Source organism: Anolis carolinensis, chromosome 3, assembly GCF_035594765.1.
Source record: "Anolis carolinensis isolate JA03-04 chromosome 3, rAnoCar3.1.pri, whole genome shotgun sequence".
Classification (NCBI taxonomy): domain Eukaryota; kingdom Metazoa; phylum Chordata; class Lepidosauria; order Squamata; family Dactyloidae; genus Anolis; species Anolis carolinensis.
Genome location: NC_085843.1, coordinates 63714150 through 63737179, shown reverse-complemented (window position 1 = coordinate 63737179; position 23030 = coordinate 63714150). Strand labels below are relative to the sequence as shown.

Below are 23030 nucleotides of genomic sequence, written 5' to 3'. Positions count from 1 at the left end.
TAGTTTGTTAATACAGAATTTTTTGAAACATCAGCACTTTCAAGTAGACAGTAGATATTTTCATTAAATTAATCTTATTGGATTCAATTGGTAAAAATTTCCCTTTTAAAATTTGTTTTTGCAGTACCCTATCTTTATATGCTAACATTGAGACTATATCTGTACATAATTGTGGCAGAGCCTAATTTAAAGGAAAGCTTTGCAAGTGGCTTGTAATATACAGGGGCAAAGTTCACTACACTCAGTAAACAGAGCTAATTTTTACTGGAAAGAATTAGACCACAACTTTACTTGGTTGTGCCTGTAGTTTGAGGTCATTGGCTGACACTTCCCACCTTGTCCAAGGCCCAGAAGGCTCTGGAAAGAAGGCAAGGGTCTGGTGCTAAAACAACACTACCACGATGTGTTTCCACCATGAAACACAGCCACCTGGCAAGGTTTTTAAAGTGGCTGGCATAGATAGTGGTGGAGTACTTTAGGCTTGCAAACTGCAGAATTACTCATGTGTAAGCCTCAGACACTGAGTAGAGTAAAGTTACGTCTGTGCTGTGTATGGAGAAGCTGGCACCTCCATTTTGTGCTCTGTGTTGGCTGTTGATGCTTTAGGGAGTGGATGGAGGACAGAGGAGCTGTAATAGAGAGAGTGTATTTATTGCATATATTACGTCTGTATATATCTTCTTAAGTAACTGAAGATAAAGGCCTTCTTACATTCTAACAGTGAAATAATATCTGTGTATAGACTCTTTCCTCCATCTTTTAGTGAGATCATGACCCTGTAAATAAAAATAAAATATTGCAGCTACACCATAACGTATTCTTCCCGGATAAGTTCCAATCTGAATGTGATACATTTTAGTTATTGGGGACAGGAGCTTGGCTGTATATAACTCATTGCCCTCCAACCCACCGAAATAACGAGACAAGACAAGTAAACTTGGGTTTAAAACTGGGCAACTTTATTGATAGTTGCCTATTTAACTTTTGATTTGGAACTAGGGCCAAAATCTCAGTAGCCATCTATGAATTTGGTAAGGCATAAGCCAATATCGGTGGTCCTGCCCGACCATCCATTAAACTGAATTTAGGGCGAAACACCAGGTCCCCAACATATCTAAACCTGGATGACCTGAAGGGGAATGTGGTGGAGAGTTTTGCCTCTGAAACAAATGAGGTCAAAGTCTCCATTATCGTTTACCCTCGCTGGGGCTGTACAAACCCTAAGCGAGGATTCACGCCTCTGGCCAACACCAAAACTGAGGTGCCTTGTGGTGCACACCAAAACAAGAGATTCCCCTAAGCATTCTGCCACAGATCAGGAGCAAATGTCTATTTAGCTCCTGACCCCCACCAAATTCGCAAGAATTTCCCTAATTCCTTTTTGTAGGTCAGTTAGGAAAATTTGGTTGCCCAGTTCGGACAGATGGATCCTATCAGCCCGATACAGATTTGAATCATTGAACCTAATGTTATCATGTGGGATATAATAACCCAAGTCGTTCTCCAAAACTTTTCAAAGGGCCCAGTTGACCCGCTTCTGAGATTTATCCAACTTTTTGCCATTCACATCGGGCCAACGTGGCCTATGAATGATTGCTGACCATGCCAATCTGGTATGAGGCCACACCTCTTGGATCTTGTGCATGTCGTTCAAAACTTGAAGAAAAAGGGCCCTGCCTTTAAGCAGTCCCAAATGAATAACAATAAGGTCAGGTAGAAAACAGACCCCTGACCCAAACAACAATGGGAGCAAACCATCCCACCGCAGACCTCTTCTTCCCTCCACTCCATGAAAGCCATGGAAGCGAGGCCGAGATGCTGGCCGCAGGGACCTCTGCGCGCCTGTCACTCTGCCCAGTGCACATAACTGTGCCCGCAAATCAAGACATGGCGTCTACTCGCCAACAGGGTGGGTTCTGCAAAAAACAAAGCCATGTAACTAATCCAACATATGACGCACGTACGCACAGTAAGCACCAGATTTCCATCTGCCCAACACTTTTATTTTGTCTACTGAATAGCCCATTACACCAGCAGTGGAAGCAGCTCCAGTTCTAAAGGAATGAGTACCAAACTTCTGATCCTTGATCCCCAGCATTTTTAAAGCCCTGGAAGTCAAGACCCAGAACTGGTATTTTGTCAACAACGCTCCATCCCGATGACAAAAAAGGAAACCCGCTGCTGTCCCCCTGCATGCAACAAAAGATGTCATTGCTGCAACTGGGCATATTTCAGAGTCACTACAACGTCCCAATTTAATAATGGAATCCTTCCCCTTTTGATCCGTTTTAGAAGACCGAATTACCAATTCTAATTTTTCCTGCTGGAGCCGCAGGTCCAAAAATTGAAGAGGCGACCAACTCACTAACTCAAAGAGCCCCAAAGAAAGCAGTGAGAGCTGCCACCTGGAATAACATAGGTTCATATTGGGATTCACAAATTTGGGGCCAAATTTGCTTTAAACCCCTAAGTATTCTGGGGCCAATGGCTGGTGACTGTCTCGTGGCCTAGCTTGCTCTCTAGACAAGCCTTCCAGCCATTTGCGAAGCCAAAAATCGGCCGTGACATCTGGAAAGCCCTGTGCCTTAAGCCAATAAGCCAGGGCAGATAACTTGGCACAAATGGTTTGAGGGACCAACCCCTTCCTTTCCAGAAAAACGCCAAACTGTGTGACATGTTCATATGGAACCGGTGAAACAGAACTTATGGCATACAACTTTTTGAACTCATAGAACTCCTGCACCGATCTGATGTAAGATTTTCTGGAAGTCGTAGCCAAGGCTAGCTTCATTCCCCGAACTATGGACTGTTCCCAATTTTCCAAACATGCTCTGGGGGTGCAAATCTGCGCTGGGGGCAAGCTGCCTGAAGTGTTCCATCTGCATACGGGACAGAGCATCAGCAAGAGTATTATCTGTTCCTGCGATATGAAAAGTTCTAAACAGTATGTTCTACTTTAGACAGTGGAGTGTAAAAAACCTCAAAACCTCCATCAGTCTGGGTGACCTAGATGTTAGCGAATTGATAACCTGCACTGTGGCCTGGTTATCACACCAAAAATGGACAGTGGAATTTGTCAATTGATCCGCCCACGGCGTCACTGCTACCAAAATGGGAAAAAACTCCAGGAATATTAAATCAGAGGTTATACCCCTAGTGTGTCAACCCTCGGGCCATAACTCAGCACACCAATGCCCATTTAAAAATACACCAAAGCCGATGGCTCCAGAGGCATCAGACACTATCTGAAGGGCGTCTTTCAACAATAGGTCCTGCCTCCAAAAAGAAAACCCATTAAATTGACTTAAAAATTGCAACCATATGTCCAAATCAGCCCTAATCCCACGGGTAATCCGCACATGATGATGTGGAAGTCTCACGCCAGAAATATGCCCTGAGCAAATGGCACAAACATGTTGAAATTTACATCCCTTCCGGGAGCAAATTCCTTGAGAAGAATACTCCCAGCACAGCAAGCGCTGCTGCGGTTGCTGATGCTGCAGATGTTGCGGCTGGTGAAAGGAATGCCCAGCCCTATGGTTTTGGATTGTGTGCCCACTGTCGGCCTTCTCACCTGAAATGGGGAGTGCCAGAGTTAAAAATTCCAACCAGAGTTGGTGATCTATCAGGTCCCAACACAAAGTTGGAGATTGGGCATCACGAAGCCTAAAGCGTTTGTCATACAGGAGCCAAGCACCCCCTTTAAAATTCACATAGGCCGAATTAATAATATTCATATATTGTAAAAGAGAGTGAGATCTGGAAGGGTATGCCTTCACTAGAACCCCACCATAAATAAAAAAACAAGAGAACCAGTTACCCCAATTCTGGTCCACTTTACGCTTTTTAATAATTTCTTTTCTTTCATCATCCATTTCGTCCTATTCTTTCTTATCCAATTCCCTGAAATAACAGGGTAAAAATGTCAATGTATTCGTTGAATTTTATTGACAGTTTTTTGGGCCAAATGAGAGCCCAAAGCCATCGCACTAAGGCTATCAGGGGCAGGCAAAGGCCAATCAGCCATGCCCCAAAAACAAAGTGAGCTTTCCATAGTGGGAGTTGCAGTAACCGAAGACCCCACAAGGCTTGGTGTCCCGACAACAGGGGCCAAAATAGCTAATTGCGTACTGCTGGTAGAGGGGACAGGCTCTGAAGGTGTTTGAGTTGAATTTAAATCCTGAGAATCAGCCACTCCCCAGGGGAAAATGTGTGCGTCCCCATTACCTAAAGCAGTGGCAACACGCCTCGCCTCCCCAGCCGCAGAGGTTGATGGAATGGCTTCTGCAGCGACCGATGTCAATGTGACCAAGTGGTCATCTGTAGCAGGCATCCCGGTTCGCCTCTCCTCCTCTAAGGCAGAAATATGGGAACACAAAGATTTTATTAACATGGTATTACTGCCCTCACCAGATGGTTGAGCTTCCATAGCAGCAGCCACTGCCTTTTCTCTTTCGAGCAAATTGATACGTGCGCCTTCAACAGCTGGGATGAATCTTCCTCCTCATCTGCAGGAGCACTCGGTGGGGGAAGGCATTTGGCAGGAGCTTTCTTGGCTGGGCCCTTGCCTCCCCCCCCCCCCGATATTCTTCTTTGGTGCCATACTGTAAGAATAAAGGAATCAGTAAGACCCAAGCACTTACACAAAAAGGGGGGGAGGGGGGAGACCAAGGAGTTGGTGCTCATTTCCATATCTAAGCCGAAGAACCAGCGTTGTCCATAGACACCTCCGAGGTCATGCAACTGGCATGACTACAAGTTCATAAATCAATTAATTCCAAAATTCATACCAATTAATAAGATAATCTATAGTTAATAAATACCTCCAGCTTAAATAAATTAATATTTAACAGAAAACTAAACATTACTGCTGCCTATGTAAATTAATAGCTGTTAGGCCTGAATAAAAATGGCTGTAGTCCATATAAAATGGCCACTAGGCCTAACTTAAAATGGCTGCTGCCCTAAACAAAAATGGCTGCTGTGCCAACAGTCATGGCCACCAGCCCAAAATAAAAATGGCCACTACCAATACAAAGATGAGCACTGGGACTATACAAAATGGTGAATGTGACCAACCCAAAATGGCCAACATGCCCTCAATAAAGATGACCAACGGATAATAATATTGCCAATAAACATGGTCGACCTGACCCAACAAGTATGTCCGCCGCGCCCAAAACAAAAATGGCCACCAGGCCATCCATATAAATAGGCATTACCCATAAAAAGATGGCCCCTGAACCTGGAAAAATGGCACTGGCACCAGAAATAAAAATGGCCGACACGCCCTCAACCAAAATGGCGACAAAAGATGGCCAACTCACTAAAAATTGCTGTAAAAAAGGCAGCACAAAAAGGGCATGAAATTCAAAGTAATCGCTCCTCACCAACTGCCATCCAGATCTGCCCAGCAACAAGGGCCCAAAGATAGCGCTTCCCCAACTGCCTCTAAATCTGCCCAGCAACACAGTTATACTAACTAAGACCACCACGAACATGCCAAAATGGCAGCTGATAAGCCACTTATCCCCCCAAAAGCAAGCAATAGCCACTAGTAAGACACAGTCAAGCCAGACCCATACTAGGAAATATAAATCATTCGGACAAAAATCAAACACACCAAATAATAGCAAATAAGCTGAAAAATTGAAGCGAACCTGGCCAAACATCTACATAGCCACCTTAGCCCAAATGAACAATCAAATGACATTGCCCTGTGGTAAAATGGAGGACCATTCATGGCAAAGACAGCTCAGTGAGAAACCAAATGGCAGGAACTGAGGGGAGGTGCGCAACCCCACCGCACCAACCCATAACAACCAAGAGGAAGGTTTAATGCAGACTCCCTTCAGAAACAGCGAGGGAGGAGAACAGGGGGAGTCAGGATGACCCAGTTAACCCCACTCCTTCGCCTCGCCAGCCCATCTACAAACTTCTCCACAGCAGCACAATTGAAGATGGCCCGATGGACACTCTCTCCTCGATGACTCACAGGATTCCCTCGCTGAGCAGGAGCTCCCACTTTCAGATCCTTCCTCCCCGACGTTCAGAAAGTGAGTGATCTAGGAGGCGGGCTGCTTCCTAGAAGCCCCACCCCCTTCTAGAATTTTCTTTCGGTGGGAGGTGTTGTGACTCAGCAACAGCATAGCCTGCAGAGCCAGAGTGACGATGAAGAAGGATATTCTGGGTTTCAGATACAAGAATCAAATGATGGGATGCAGGATGCCTTTCAGGATGATGGCATGGGGATGGGAATTATACAGGCTGATTCAGAGGCTCGAAAAATGCAGCTTGAGGATGAACCTTTGAACTAGCCGGTCATAGATAACAGCCAGGAGGACATTCCCATGGGAAATAATGAGCTGGAGATGTCTCAGCCTCCCAGTTCAGTTCAGGTGCGAGATAATGAGGTAGAAGGCCTTGAAGAAGCGCCATCACTATCTAGAGCAGATCGCTTGCAATGGAAAGGAATGTCTCAGCCTCATCGTAGTTTGAGGTTGGCTGGGAAACGAGAGGCCTCTGAAGGAAAAAGAAGTGCATTTTTGGGTTGCCTTTAAAACTGTTTGTTTTGAGACAGATCTTTGTCAAAGCAAATCCTCGCTTCATCTGTGTGGATGTCCATGCTTCCCTGCCTTAGGGATTCTCCTGTTCCTGGATCTTTGTAACCTTTGTTCTTGTGGATTTTGGACTCTTGTTTTGCCTATGGACTATTATACTCTTGTTTTGCCTATGGATTATTGGATTTATTGCCTTTTGTTTTGCTTATGAACTATTGGATTTCACTGACCCCTTTACCACAGCTTTGGGAACTTTATATCTGCCTGCTTTGATTTATATATTTGCTTTTGCTCAATAAAACTACAAAAGACTACCTTTTGTGTGGGGTTTGGTGTCAATAGCAAGGTGAACTATTCTGAGGTGAGACAGGAAGGGGCAAAGCCACTTCCCTCCCGCATTGGTAGTCACTTTCAAACATGACCAAAAATTAGAAGAATTAGAAGAGAGGAAAAATCTTTAGTAGCTTTTTCTAGTCATGAAGAGTCGAAAACGACTGAACGAGTGAGACGGTGATGTAAGAATCATTATTTTCTGTCTACAGACCTGGATGTACTTAGCAGAGCAATACTTTCTCTGTTTAATGGCACTTACATCTGGATAAGCATGCATAGAACTGCAGTTTGATACACACCTTGTGTGTTAGATTTTAAATCATCAATGAGTGTATACATAATCAAGCATCTGTCTCATCAGGTCATCCACATGCTTTGATTGGGAACTGGATTCATTAGTATTATTTGTGATGGTTCATATTCATTCTGTTATAATTTGACCTCTATCGGAAGGCCGAGGCTATTGTTATCATTGTTGTTATCATGTATTAATATAGCACCATCAATGTATATGGCACTTGATATTTATATTTTAAAAGTACAGTATTGCTTTGCTATGCAAAAATATGCTTCAAGAGAAAAATATAACCTCATTTTTAAAAATTAAAATAAGAACTGATAGCAAACATTTTAAAGACCTTCTTGTGAGAAAAGCTTAATAACATGGTAATGTTTATGTAAAGTGGGCTTATGGTGTCACACTTGAATCTAATAAAGTGGACATCCATCATGTTGTAATAAAGAGAAGAGCTTCTAATTAAAGTAGGACATCATTTGCAGGATTAAAGTCATTTAGCGTAATTGAAAAGTGTTAATACCCTATTTTATCCTCTTCCATTGGTATTACTTCAAGGGTAAAACATTTTAAGGTGAAAATGTGTCTTGTGTCTTTAATTGAATGTTATTACCTACTGATTGTAACATGTTGAAGCTGTTTAATTACAAACCTGCAGAATTAATTACAATATTGAGACTCCGATCCCAGAGGGCTAGAATGTTCTCTCTTTTTTGGCAAATAAATGTAACATAAAAATTGATATCTCGGTTGTTTATAATCAAATGCTGAAACATAGTTCAATGTGATTCATTATATCCACATGTTTTTCTTAATTGGGCTGCAGTGAAGCAACAGAGGTTAACTAGGTTAATGTTCCATCCTAACATAAAAATTCCAAGGCTTTGTAGTGAAACATCAACCTATTAAGTATTTTAAAAGTCCAGTCACTATGTTTTATCATCAAAATTGAGAACATGATACTTTAGCCTTCTTTAATTTTATGTGCCAAGTACCTTAATGTTGTTGGCTTTTTTTTAGAGCGTCTAGTTGTCATTTCAATTGCCCAAGACACCTTTCCTTCCTCATCAACAAACACTCCTTCCCTTTGTAATGATTCTATGGCAGTGCTGAGTTCAGCTGCTTAGAGTTAGTACAATACTGAACAGCCACTATTAACGATAAGGCATATTTCACTCTGGACCTGTTCCTCTATGCTGTTTAGCACAGCCATCTGGAAAGGAGGAGAGGAGTTCCCCCTGGATTTTTCCTAGTGCCAGTTTATATATCAGCAGCTGGGCCTTTGTATTTAATAGCCTCAAACTTAGTCAGACCTTACAGAAATGCACTAACCTGATGCCAGGGAATGTGTACACGTCCTTGGTCCCACTCTCATGTAGGCAACATTTCAGCATAAGGCAAGTAAATAGGTTCAAGCAGGGCTGGTCCTAGGAAATTTTCAAGTGTAAGTGAAGAGAATTTTGACGTCCCCTCCCCCAAACCAATCACTGAAAAATAAAAGCGTTGGATAAACAAAAATGTTGGATAATAAGGAGGGATTAAGGAACAGTCTATTAAACATCAAATTACATTATGATTTTACAAATTAAGCACCAAAACATCATGTTTTACAACAAATCGATAGAAAAAGCAGTTCAATACATGATAATGTTATGTAGGAATTACTATATTTACGAATTTAGCACCAAACATTGCAATTTATTGAAAACATTGACCACAAAAACATTGGCTATTATTATTAACAAATTGACTGCAAATAAAGATAGAATTGCATAAAATAAACTTGCAGGAATAACATTGTTGGAAGTTAAATCCGTAAAAACTTCAGTCCTTGCTGCCTAAAGAAATAACTGTGGATCCGGGCGGGAGGCCGACTGTGTTGGATAATCCAGAATGTTGGATAAGTGAAGGTTGGATAAGCGAAACCCTACTATATGGCTGACTCTGCTTAGCTTCCAAAATCAGATAGGATTTGGTACTTTTAGGGTACTTAGGTCCTAAGATGTATATATCACCTTCAGTTGCCAAGAGTAAAATAAATACAAATTAAAACTTTAGAAAACAAGAGTCAATACAAAGAAACATTATTGGTGGGGAATTAACATTTTGAGAAAGCAGTGTATTTGTTGGATTGCTGTAGTTCTTTCTTTCTCACACCCTGGACCTTCCGCAGATATATAAACTCCACTTGACTAGTTTCCAACCTCTGAGGATGCCTGCCATAGATGCAGGCAAAACATCAGGAGAGAATGTTTTTGGGACATGGGCCATACATCCCAGAAAACTCACAGCAACCCAGTGATCCCGGTCTGACACCACTTTAACTGCCATGGCCCAATGCTGAATTGAATCCTGGGAGTTGTAGTTTGCCGAGATATTAGCATTCTTTGGCAGACAAGATTTCAACTGCCATGGTTCTAGGTTATGGAATCATGGGATTCATAGTTCGGTGAGGCACCAGTCTAGAGAAGGCTAAAAGGCCTTGTAAAACTACACCTCCCAGGAACACAAAGCATTGAGCCATGGCAGTTAAAGCTGTATTGGGCTGCATTATATATACAGTGTAGAGGCCTGGGCAAACTCTGGCCCTCCAGATGTTAGGAATTGTGGGAGTTAAAGTCCAAAACACTTGGAGGGGCAGAGATACAGCTTCCCTTTCCTGCTACAGCACAGGAAAGGCACTGCAGACTGATTCAGGCAGAGAAGTCAGCCATAGCAGAGCACCTGATGAACCAACCTGGAAACAGAATATTGAAGGAGAACATAGAAATGCTAGACTACTCTGATACCATCATGTCAGGCTACTCAGAGAAGCCACTGAAACCTACAAGAAGCACATGAACAATTGCAACAGATTGAAGGAAACCATGAAAATGAACAAAATCTGGCTACCAGTACAGTAGAGTCTCACTTATCCAACATAAACGGGCCGGCAGAATGTTGGATAAGCAAATATGTTGGATAGTAAGGCGACATTAAGGAAAAGCCTATTAAACATCAAATTAGGTTATGATTTTACAAATTAAGCACTAAAACATCATGTTTAACAACAAATTTGACAGAAAAAGTAGTTCAATGCACAGTAATGCTATGTAGTAATTACTGTATTTACAAATTTAGCACCAAAATATCATGATGTTTTGAAAACATTGACTACAAAAATGCGTTGGATAATCCAGAATGTTGGATAAGCGAGTGTTGGATAAGTGAGACTCTAAAATCAGAACAGTAAATAAAGAACAACACTTTAAAAATAGAAGAATTCCAGACATGAATCAATTAGCAGCAGCTAACACCTCCGAACAAAGGATTCCCCCAGGCAGGAATGAAACTGGCAAGGCCATTAATGCTAATCAATGTGATTAATTTCAACACTCACACTGGCCTCTGACAGACAAGAGTGCTTTCTCCTACCCTGGACCTTCCACAGATATATAAATCTTCCTTGCTTAGTTTTCCAATATAACTCACCACCATTGAGGATGCCTGCCATAGATGTGGGCAAAACGTCAGGAGAGACTGCTTCATACAGCCCGGAAAATGAACAACCCAGTGATTCTGGCCATAAAAGCCTTCCACAACACAAAGCTCGGTGGGGCTAAAATAGCTGTCGAAGTCACCTGGGGTGGGAGTGTAACTACAAACTTTCCCCTGATGGCTGCTGACCCGGCCAGGGAAGGAAGGGCTATTTCAAGCTCCTGGCTGGCAGGAATCTCCTCCGATTTCCCAAATGGGCACTGATCTGGAGGCCCTTTGGAGAGCAACCCAACATCGCCCAATGCTACTTCATTCCCACCCCAATTTGGGATGCTGGCTTGCATTTCCCCATGCCAGGTGGCCCTGGTGCCCCTTTCCCCCCGGACCTGAGGGGGGACTTACGTGATGGCCAATGGGAAAGGCCCTTCGGTGGAGACGGGGCTGGCGACCCAGATCTGTCTGAAGGTCAGGCTGAAGGTGAGGAAGAGCCCCCAGCCTAGGCCAGGAGCCAAGGGAGGGGAAGGGAGGCAGGCAACCAGGCAGGCAGGAGGGGGAAAGTTTCAAGAAGGAAAATAGAGGAGGTCATGCACAAGAGGTCATGCACAGCCTCCTCCCACCGCTGCTTTCTCTCTCTCCCTCTCTCTCTCTCTTCCCACGGCTAGCCAGAGGCAGCTTTATGGAAGGAGGGGAGGAGACAGGGAGGGAATGGGATGGATGGAGAAGGGAGGAAGGAGAGCAGCAAGGGGAGACCCAGCTACGCCGGCTGCCGGGGCGCCACCATCTGGGCAACTTTTGTAACCGAGCTTATGAGGGTGTGTGTGCATGTGAGAGAGGGTGCATGGATGGGTTGGTTCCTGAGGGGAGGGAGTGCCAGAGGGAAAGGGAGGGGGAGGCCTGCTCGTGCACTCACAGCTGGAGGGAAAACTCCGGCCACGAGTGTGCGAGCAGGCCTCCCCCTCCCACCTTCCTTGCCAGCCATGAGTGAGTGCGCGCACACGGGAGGGGGAAGGTGAGGCGCACCCGGAGGGCGTGCCCCCTCCCAGCAGGGAGGGGGAAAAAGAAGAAATCAAAAAAAGAAGCTACTCGTTAGTCTTAGGGCACTTGAAGGCACCTCAACTGCGCCCCCAAGAGGATGGCGCCTTCAGCAACTGTGTAGTTTGCCTACTGGTTGAACCGCCCCTGAGTTCAAGCTAAGGGGAGTTGACCAACTGCAATCTAGTATGTGTCTAGAGCAATCACATTTAATATACACTTTATTTTAAATTGCAATATAATCTCTGCTATTCATTCAATAATTGTATGTGATGAAGTTTCTACATAAGGATGAAGAAAATCTTCTTCAATAAAACTATGATGCATTTCCAGATGTATTACACATAAATTATATTAAAAATGGCTCCTTACAGTTCCACCAATAACTTTTCTCTTAGCAAGTACCCTATTATTTTCTCATTTGGCTTGTGATGACTATTACTGTGCTCTTCTCTTGATAACCCATAAGCATTTCACTAATATGGACTATACTCTCTTTGCAGAATCTTCTCTTTCCAAACCAGCCTCTCCAGCCCAATACCAGATATTCTGTATCACCCACTGGGGATCTCACTATTACCAATATTCAGCGAACTGATGCAGGCTATTACATCTGCCAAGCACTCACAGTTGCTGGAAGCATTTTAGCAAAGGCACAATTGGAAGTTACAGATGGTAAGAAATAGAATTTTTGCTGTACTATTTTTATAGTTCTTTGGGGGTATCATGGGTAGCCATTTGTGTGGTAGGCATTTCTGGTGGAGAAATCTCTTTGATACTCATGATCTGAAAATTAAACTATTTTTGACCTGTCTCTGCCCATTGCCTCTGCAAAGATCATAATGCCCATGTTTTCAAAAGACACTTATAGGAATTTGTAATCTAATGTTAAGTGAAATTCCCAGAGTTGTCTACAAAATATTTTAAAAATGTATACTCTCTCTTGCAAGTGTACCTGAATATTAAGGTCTTTGTGGGGGAGACTGCTCTACTCACAAGGTAAATTTTGTTGAGAAAATGAGAAAGGATCTTTTTGGTGGTTCAGTGCTACCGTGTTTCCCCGAAAATAAGACAGTGTCTTATATTAATTTTTGCTCCCAAAGATGCTCTAGGTCTTATTTTCAGGGGATGTCTTATTTTTCCATGAAGAAGAATTTACATGTATTGTTGAACAAAAAAATGACATTTATTATATACTGTACAGTAGTTGTCATCATAAACCAGCATAACCAGATAAAATGTGAATCCTATCAAGAATTTCTTGTTACTACCAATATTTCCATGTACAACACTTTATGGTACGTACATTTACCTATCCTGTATGCTCTGGTGTTCTGTTCGTTGGGCATGCTTCCAAACACAAACTTTGCTAGGTCTTACTTTTGGGGGAGACCTTATATTTAGCAATTCAGCAAAACCTCGACTAGGTCTTATTTTCTGGGGATGTCTTATTTTAGGGGAAACAGGGTAGTTGTTTGGGGTGGTTGGATCTAGTACCTAGAATAGTGCCTTTAAATTTTGGACTAAAGTCTTCACTGTATTAATTGTCAGCCAAGATTGAGCCAATGATCTGCCATGATGGTGGCCACTCCCAATTTCTGGATTCTCTGTTGTGGGAGACCAGGTTGGCCACTTCTCCATTGGCCTTCCAACAGCAGGGATTTTCATTTAGACAGCCTTTGCTATACTAACTGGGAAAAAGGAGTTATCTGATAATGCAACAAAATATATATATACAATTAAGCATTGATTTCAGGGGCTTCCTCAGACATCAAGTCCATGCATGCTCAAGTCCCTTATATAAAAAAGCTGACAAAGGTGCAAGATGAATCACCTGCCAGTGATCCCCAAATGCCCCTCTGCCAATTTGCTTTGGCAATCACGGGCACTGTAAAGCTGATGAAGAAGCAGCCAGGACCATACCACAGCTTTTGCAGCTTTTCCTCAGTGGCAGATCTCTTTCAGTCTATTTCAATTTTCAAATATTTTTTGTTATCAATATAGAGAGCCAAGTGTTTCTTCAACTATCTTGATTCCTAAGAGCTATTGGGAATCACTGATTTATTTGTTGACTGAAATGTTGCATCAGGGTGCAACACAAGATAGAAATAGGATAATTTGGCTTAGTCATGTTCTAAGTATAGAAGTGTGTTCAGCAAAATTACTATTGAATAGAAATATATCATTGTTTTTATACCTTCATTTCTAAATTATCTTTAATGCTTTTGATAAATCAACTTGCACTATTGATGTTGGAAATACCCCACATACAGGACCTCATTAATGGGGAACAGAAATATACTTTCTTAATTATCAGAATTTTAAGGATGTTTAAAAATATATGCTTAGCTGAGTAGAAGTGGAGGGAGATCACAGGTTCACTTTGAATTATCCAAGTCTCTGTGACAGCAGTGATATTACAAAACATCAAGCCCATTGTATTTCATATACAAAGAAATATATGTTAAACTATGACCTGTCACTCAGAAAAATTAAATATTTTCCCCTGTTACAGGTAGACACAAGTGTTTATCAGGGTTAGATATTAAGATAAATTGAGAGTGACCTATTGAAATTAATCTGAATATCTTTTGTTTCTTTGTGAACCAACCCTACATTGCTGAACTACAAAGATAATAGATTCACAGATTTAACCACTGCCACTTCAGAGCCCTGTTCGCTTATCATCTTTCCTATTACCAAGTCAGCTTAAGTGTGTTATATGTCATTTTGTTGACTTAGGATTTTAAAACAGGGCAATCTGGATAGTGTGGAGGATAGAAGAAAGATTATATAAAGGAAGACAATGGCAGATTCTTGGCATGAAGAAAATTTGTGGAAGTAAAACAGAGGATTTGGCAGGAAATAGTTATATGACAGGAACTCTTCTGTTAAAAAAACTAGATGTGAATATATTAATGAAGCATTTGAGTCACAACAGTTCTAATATTAATGAAAAGCATACTCATATATGAGAATAAATTTAATAAAATATTCAGAGGTGATAATAAAGTCAGGCTTATCCTATGTATAATGTATGGATCTTTTCTAATATAAATGTTCTAATTATATTATTTTTGGCAGGGAAGATGGTATTGCAAGAAAAAGCATTATCTTGTCATATATGTCCATATGTGTTCAATTTTCTTGCTGCATGTTTTTGTTAGTCATACAGCCTTATAAGACAATATTCTTGGAATTTGGACTGTTGTTGGTAATAAAACTAAAGAAGTCACAATTCCTGTCTGGTTGGTATTTTATTGCACTCTTAGACTTTAATATTATCTATCTTAACTGACTCATTAAATATCTCCTGACAGACGTTGATAAATTTTTACCATCAAAATAGTGTGTTACATTCAGATCTGCTTTTACATGTCCCTTAGAGACCTGAAGATAACATGCAAATATGAAAAAAAGACTAATTCTGAATAATCTGTCTTTCAACAAGCACAGATTCATCACAAATGACAGGTAGAGAGGTTTAGCAGCATGTTCTGGTGGACTGAACATGGACTTGGCGCTTTTCCTTTGTCTTTTGAAAAGATGATAGTATTTTTATGACAAGGAGAGATAATTTCTTCTTATCCTTGCATCTTTACAAGTGTGCTGAGTTTCTGAAGATTAAAGTCTAACCTTCACTCAGTGACCTCCTTAAGTCTTCCCTTTCTTTCATTCTTGATGACAAAATGATGCATTTTCATCCAGTTCAAATTTACATGTAGATTATAGGGACATATAAAATTAATGAAAGAGCAGTATTTTCTTAAAATCTGTCTACAGAGCTGTCTGATTCAGTGCCATGGCTGTGATTGGAATAAATAGAGCACACAAATATTGGCCAAGAGGACATTGAGCTGTTAATGTTTGCACCTGCTGGTGCTGAAAAGATTTACTGCTACAGGAGCTGAAAGGAGCAAGTCAGGTTCAAGGATATCAATGATGAGAAATTCTTCCTTCAGTCCGTCCAGTCTTCTAGTCTGCCTTACTCTCTGGCATTTCTTTGTACATAAGAGAAATAATGACTTCTCCCTATTTTTTTCTGTATCCTCAAGTAGTCATTAGTTCATTAAGTGAAGTACCTGCAACAAAAGGAGGCTCATTTCCAATTTCTTTATACCTTTATTTATTAGTTAATTTTGTATTCTGGCCCTCCTCCAAGCAATTCAGAGCAATATATATGGGATTACCTATATTCGATCCTGCTCTTAATACCTATTTTTAAAAGAACATTATTTTTATTGATGCTAATAAGATAGACTACTTTTCAAAATGGCATGTATAGCTGCTTATCCCAAATAAAATATTGGCACACCAGCATTGCTAATGCTAATAATATTTTTTAATAATTGACTTTCTGGTGCTTGGCTGGTGGTCTTAGTTTTCCTTCTTAGTCCATTTTTCCCTCTCTGGTTAATAATTTAATAGTAGATGTAACTTATCATTTTTGCTCAGAACACATTTTTGTTTGCTGTGGAGCAATTTAAGTTGAATTGAAGTGGCAGTACAGAATGAAAACACATATGTGCAGGAAATATAAGCACTTAATTATAACATATGCAGCAATGTTTCATTTGTTACACTTCTCATTTTGTAATCTCTGTTGGAAATATTTTTAACTCAAGTGTGCATATGAGTAGAGATTACTAACAGTGGTAAAATGTGCTGAGCTGAGTGATAAATTTGCTGATTATGGATTGTGGTAAGAGCTTGATGTATATTTGAAATTCAGATATACCGTATTTTCTTGAAAAACTGCCATACAAATTGTTTCTCTGTCTCTCATGGAAAATAAAAATCATTTTAAAAATTAAGACAGGCTGGCCAATTCTCTTCAAAGGAAAACTAGGTAAGCATCTCAGTCATATAATAATACATTATGCAAATATACTAAAAGCTTCAATATACCTGTCAGCATGGATTTAATATAGGAAATTCATTTATTAACTCTATACAGTTTTCAGTGCACTTGAATATTAAAAGCCAATCTTCTCTAATTCATTCATTATTCATTTTTGGCAGAATTTATTGTTGTTTCATTCTCTAGACCTGTTACTAATTGTTCTGTATGTAGGTAATCCATAACCCATATTTAAAATTGTAGTTTTTTAAATAATAATAATAATAATAAGCCTGACAGTATTTCCTTTATTGGTCAGTATGTGAATATGTGTTTCCAAATGTATTATCTCACTGATTTAAAATGTTATGTTTGTGTATAGTTTAAGTTCTGCAGTATATCTTTCTATTCTCTATGTATTAAATTCCTTAGAGTAACATTTGGTTTTAAAAGGACTAAAACACAGGACTCAGAAATCAAGCTTGTAGAAGTAGTGGAACACAGGTCCATTTTATTTTGGTATACAGTTGACCTTCCATATCCATGGATTCTGCATCCAGAATCAACCATTCATGGCATAAAATATTTGTTTTAATAAATGCAGTAAAGGAAGTTTTGAGGTTACTGTTTCATATAAGGGACACAATTCTCCTACACAATTGTATATAATGGGACAGGTTTTAAGGCCTGTCTGGATGAGCCCTTATTCTCTCAATGTCATGGAAATCTGTAGTAATCTCATCCGTAATATTCTTGATACTGAAGGTTCCTTTTAGCCAGGAATCTTTCAATTACTTGATCAGTTATAGTTAAAAGATTATGATCATCTAATTTGGAGATAATAAATACTATTACTATGCCAAGGAAACTGACATTTTTAAAACAGCTTTCAAAATAATCATGGTATCTCAAAACCAATGCCTCTACAAAGAGCTAAATATTTTAAAAAAATATCTTTATACATATAACTTAGATCCCCTTTCTAAATGTGCAGCTACAGTTATACTGCCAAAGATGGCAAAGACTTTTCCATATTCACTTTATTAGATTACTTGTCACAATGTGGGACAATGCAATATTTTCTTTCTTTGATTTCTTTGTTTTGTTCAGTTCTAGGTTAAGCTTTGAGTGAATACATAATGTCCATGAAAAAAATGTTTTAAGTTCAGACATTACATTATTTAAGTTAAATATCCTCTTTTGTGGATGAATGGATAATAGGCCATTATGAAGTCTGCATGCTAGGAATTTTAATATAGTCATTTTGATTTATTGGAGAGCTTTATATGCTACCTATTGTAAACTCATCCCAATGAATGGTGATTTCAAAAATTGTTTTTTTAATGTATTTATCAGTTTTACAGCCAGTGCTTGTTTATTTTGATTGCTATTTCAGCCTTGGATTTTAAGATATTTACATTCAGATCATGTTTGAACAACATGAGTCGATAAGTAAAAAAGGAGTTCTATCAATGTAATAATACTGACACTAAACAACAATTTAATTTCATATTTTATAATATAATGTTTATATTTTTAGTCAGGTAGGAAGCAAAAGCTATTTTTTTCTGCTTAACAGATGGCAGAGGGAATAGATTAGCAGTAGAATTATTTATGAAAAACTATTCTTGCAAGAAAAGTGAGCATGAGCATTTACCTCATCTTTAAGATATCCCACTGGTAGCGGTAAGAGGCACACATGCAGTTGTGCACTTAGAAATCACAGAATGATTTATAAAATAATTCAAGCATACAAATTTAAGAGAAAGATTAGAGCTCATAGTTTTAAAATGCAATGAAAAGATGGGGTGTCTAAGCAATTAAGCAGTTTGATTAAATATGAATTTTTCCTCACCAGAGAGCAGTTCATTCAATTAAGTGAATTAAAACTTTTTTACTTTTTGTTATAGCTAGAAATGAAGTTTTTTCATTGTTGATAAATACATTGAAAAAATTGAAAGGAACATCTGAGACTGTGCTACTCATTCAGGAGCAATTGCTCATCATTTTATTGTATTTTCTGGTGATCCAATTTATGAAAGAGAGACTGAAGACTCAAATATTTGTGCCAGTGGATTTTTAAATAATTAAATCCGAAGAGCTGCTTCCACACCATATTTAATCCAGCATCTTTTAAAAAGTCAAATACTATTTCAGCACACAAGCTGTGTGAGCAACACAAGTTTAAATCTGAATAGTCACATAATTATTGGCACAATTTTTAAATTGGACATTGTGTATTTTATATCCTAGTCTAAGCTGCGTTTTGAGGAACTAAGCCACAAAGGTGTTCTGAAATATATTTTATGTTCATTTTCAATGCAAGTAAAGGGACAAATAAATAAATGATAACTATGGTTAAATATATAAAAAGTATATTTATATTACTATTCTCTGTGATTATTCAAGAATGTGTAGATGTGTTCACGTGATCCTTTATTAAGCTGATTTTATACAGTTCCAATTATTATTCTTCTGAACTAAGTACAATCAGCAGAATAATACTTGGGGATATAGTTCCATTATTCTTGGGAAAGATGGAAAGTAGTTCTTCTCTTTCTTTCTGTGTACACTCCTTTTTTCTTACCGCTGTGTATTTTTTTCTAAGAGGATTGATTTGTTATAACATTTTTCTTTATCTTGTACAAATAGCGTTAGTATTTTTTTACAGTTTTATTCTAGTCTATCACCAGTAAAACTAGTGAATCTCTAAATATTATCTTCATGGTCATATTTTTCTTCATAAAGGAATTGGAACATAGTGTTTTATTATCTAATATTATTTATATTTTTTCAAGATTTTGTCATTGCTATTATGTCATAAACATGATCCTTAATCATATAATTTATGTGGTAGTACGTTTTTAAAAATAAAATTGTTTCTGTTCAGTTTTAACAGACAGGCCTCCACCCATCATTCTTCAGGGACCAATAAACCAGACATTGGCAATAGATGGAACAGCTTTATTGAAGTGCAAGGCTACTGGTGACCCAATGCCTGTTATCAGCTGGTTAAAAGAAGGATTCCCTTTCCTGGGCAGAGATCCAAGAGCATCTATTCAGGACCAAGGAACCTTGCAAATTAAACCTTTACGGGTGAGTGCAGCAGGCTCTAATAATATGTTTACCATCTTGAAACAAGGTGACTAATACTTAAAAGAAATCAATTTGTTACTTGTTGAATGTAATTCTAGTGGCCATATAATTAAACCGTTTTATAGATTGTGACTGTAAACTTCTATAAACAAAACATTTTTACAAGCAAAAGATCTCTGATCATCCAAGAGTGGTTTATTTCTCAACTATAGAAGAAAAAATATATTCAGGGTTTGAAGGAAGGATGAAATACTTTCCTATGTTATTTTAAGCATGTGTTTCTTGGGAGTGGGGATGTAGGTCTTCACTGCATTCCTGATCAAAAGAGTAATAGAATCATAGAGTTGGAAAAGACCACAAGGGCCATCCAGTCCAATCCTGTTAGACAGGAACATACAAAGCACCCCTGACAGATGGACATTGAGGCTCTACTTAAAAACCTCCAGACCAGAAGATTCCACCACACTTGGAGGCAACATATTTCATTGTAAAACAGTTCTTGAGTATTTTTTTTTAGCTTTTCCTGTCATGAGAAAGGCTACAAGAACTATAAGAATGTTGTTCTTGTTTTGGACAGAAAGAAGCATTTTCTACACAGGTGATATGTTTCTGTGCAAAAGTAATATAGTTTTCTGTATAGAAAATGCTGTTTTCGGTGTAAATCACCCATTTGTGAATTTTGTACACAGTAAGTCCCCAATTGCAGCATTTCCTGTGCAGAAAAAGAATCGCTCTGTGTAGAAATATTTTTATGTACAGAAAATGCCGCCCTGAGTCCCTTCGGGTGAGAAGGCCAGGATATAAATATTGGAAATAAATAAATTTTCTGCTCAAACCAACCATGTGTAAATTTGAGAAAGAATAAACTCAAGCTGTGAAGATTCTCTTTAATCCCAATTTTTTTTCATTTTAAGTTTCTCAAATATTTCTTTTAAAAATGTAACTATTTTTTTCAAATGTCTTTCTGTTTCTATTCAGGAACACCTACTGCAGGGCATTTTAAGTTAAACATGAGAAACTTTCTATAAATGTACTGCATTGTTGTGATTTAATTTTGAATGATCTAGAGACCTTTGAAGTGCATGTATTCTATTCTTCTGAATAGTTTCTCTGGTTGAATAAATAAGATCTTCCACAGACAGGGTCCTTTTTGTAACAGTTGTGCCAGTTGCTCAATGCTAATCAGTCTGATGGTAAAATAGATTAATAATAATAGTTATTTGTTATCCACTTCTCATGACTTGATGTGGGATACATGCTTAAAACACACAGATAAATATAATCCTATTAAATGTGCATATTAAAATTCACAGAAAAAAGATTGACACCAATACTAATAAAATGTAGAGTAAAAATGCACAGTTTAGAACTGACCTGGAAGGCCCGCTGGAAAAGATAAGTCTTCAGCTGTATTTTGAATTCTGACAGTTTTCTTAGCTGTCGAAGCTCCTCTGGCAGGTCATGGGCTCAGCCTGTGGCGCAGGCTGGAGAGCAGCTGCAGTGAATCACTGCAATGAATCACTCTGACCAGGAGGTCATGAGTTCGAGACCCGCTCGGAGCCTATGTTTGTGTGTCTTTGTTCTATGTTAAAAGGCATTGAATGTTTGCCTATATGTGTAATGTGATCCGCCCTGAGTCCCCTTCAGGGTGAGAAGGGCGGAATATAAATGCTGTAAATAAATAAAATACATAAATTCCACAATCTAGGAGTAGCTAATGAAAAGTTCCTTTGGGTGACAGTTGCTGGTCGGGTTATGGCCAGCTGAAATAGATATTCACCAGAGGACCTAAGTGCTTCAAGGGGCAGATTATAGGGGTGAAGGTGATCCTGTAGGTAACCTGGACCCAAACCATGTAGGGCTTTAAAGGTTATAACCAACACTTTATACTTTGCCTGGAAACTAATTGGCAACCAGTGGGGTGACCTTAGCATGAGTGTAATATGCTGGTTCTTAGATGTTACCGTAATGAATCTGGGTGGCATGATTTGAATTAATTGGAGTTGGTACCAAGTTTGAGAACACTGATAAGTGCACTGCATAAGTACAGTCTTGAGGTTACCATCTTTAGTTCTAGGAAGGGGTACAGCCGGTGTATTAGCTGAAGGTGCTAATAATCACTCCTTATTATTGCAACTATCTGAGGTGGCTTTTGGAGAGACAGATTCAGGAGCACCCTCAAGCTGCAAAGGTAGTCTTTCAGGGAGAGTATAATCCTGTCTAGACTGTTTGACACACCTTCAATCCGAGGTTAGGACCCTTAATGGCAAGCATATATTTCTTATCTGGATTCAGTTTCAATTTGTTTTTCTTCATCCAGCCCGATATCTCATCCAGGTATTCATTCAGAAGAGACTATGCTATCCTTAGCTAAAGCTATTTTTGAAAACATGGAGAAATATATTTGGGCATCATCCGTGTACTAATAGAACCCCACCCCTTTCCTCCAGATGATATCTCCCAGCGGTTTTATGTGCATATTAAAAAGCAGTGAAGATAGAATAGCGCCTTATAAGATTTCACATAATAGCTCCTTTTTTGAGCACCATCATCTGGAACTTGCCTGAGAGGTAGATTAGTTTATTTTTGCAGATTACTCTGTTATTGCTTACACAATATCTGTATGATAAATCATTCCTTTTTGTGTGAAATTAGCTGTACACTCAATGTTATTTCTTAGCTAGAAATCTAAAAATGAACTAATGTTTACTAGAGTTGAGATTAACAGCTCATTTTCTTAATTGTTGAAACCTTGCTGAACTTCAATCATAGGTAGCATAGGTGTTTATACATGCTGTGTAAGGGAAGGAAATGGAATATAGCCCAGAGAGAGGACAATTTGCAGGAAGAGAGACATTGCTGACTCTAGGTCTCAATTTATTAAGTGCAGTTTGTTAAGTGGAAAAAGAGTGTTATGTCTGCACAATACACAGTGTGAAAGAAAGGAATGGTTGAATCCATTGCTTCTGTATCTTGTACATTATAGATTAAATTGTGTTATTGTAGTAAATAATAGAATAATGGTTTATATTTAAAGATATGCTACAAGTATGTGAGGTGTGCATAATTAATTGCAAATAGTTTGTCTAATATATATAGAAAGAGAGAAGGAGGGAGGGAAGGAGGATATGCACAGAGAGACACCTATACATTCAGAGAGATAAATATAGATAAAGTATTCATAATTAAAATCCTAGTGCAAGTACTGTTTCATTTCTTACATTTATTATCATCTCCTTTTTTGTACCTCATATAGAGGCAGCTTTAAAATAACAGAATGAAAGGGGTTTTTTTTTGTTTTCTGCCACTATGTTATCAATGCTCATAAATGAATTGTTAACCTCCTTGGAACAAAGTGGAATTTATTTAAAAAAATGTATGCTAGCTTTCCTTGAGC

At 39.0% G+C, this 23030-nt stretch overlaps 1 protein-coding gene across 14 annotated transcripts in view; it reads left to right on the top strand.

The window, feature by feature from the left end:
- Nucleotides 1-23030, top strand: part of robo2 (roundabout guidance receptor 2) — a 1412536-nt gene that overhangs the window by 1268495 nt on the left and 121011 nt on the right. For all 14 annotated transcript variants that reach the window (XM_062977135.1, XM_062977143.1, XM_062977146.1 and 11 more), the window contains 2 exons: nt 12201-12372; nt 19428-19633. In XM_062977135.1, coding sequence (XP_062833205.1) covers nt 12201-12372; nt 19428-19633 — 378 coding nt within the window. The remainder of the gene's footprint in view (nt 1-12200; nt 12373-19427; nt 19634-23030) is intronic.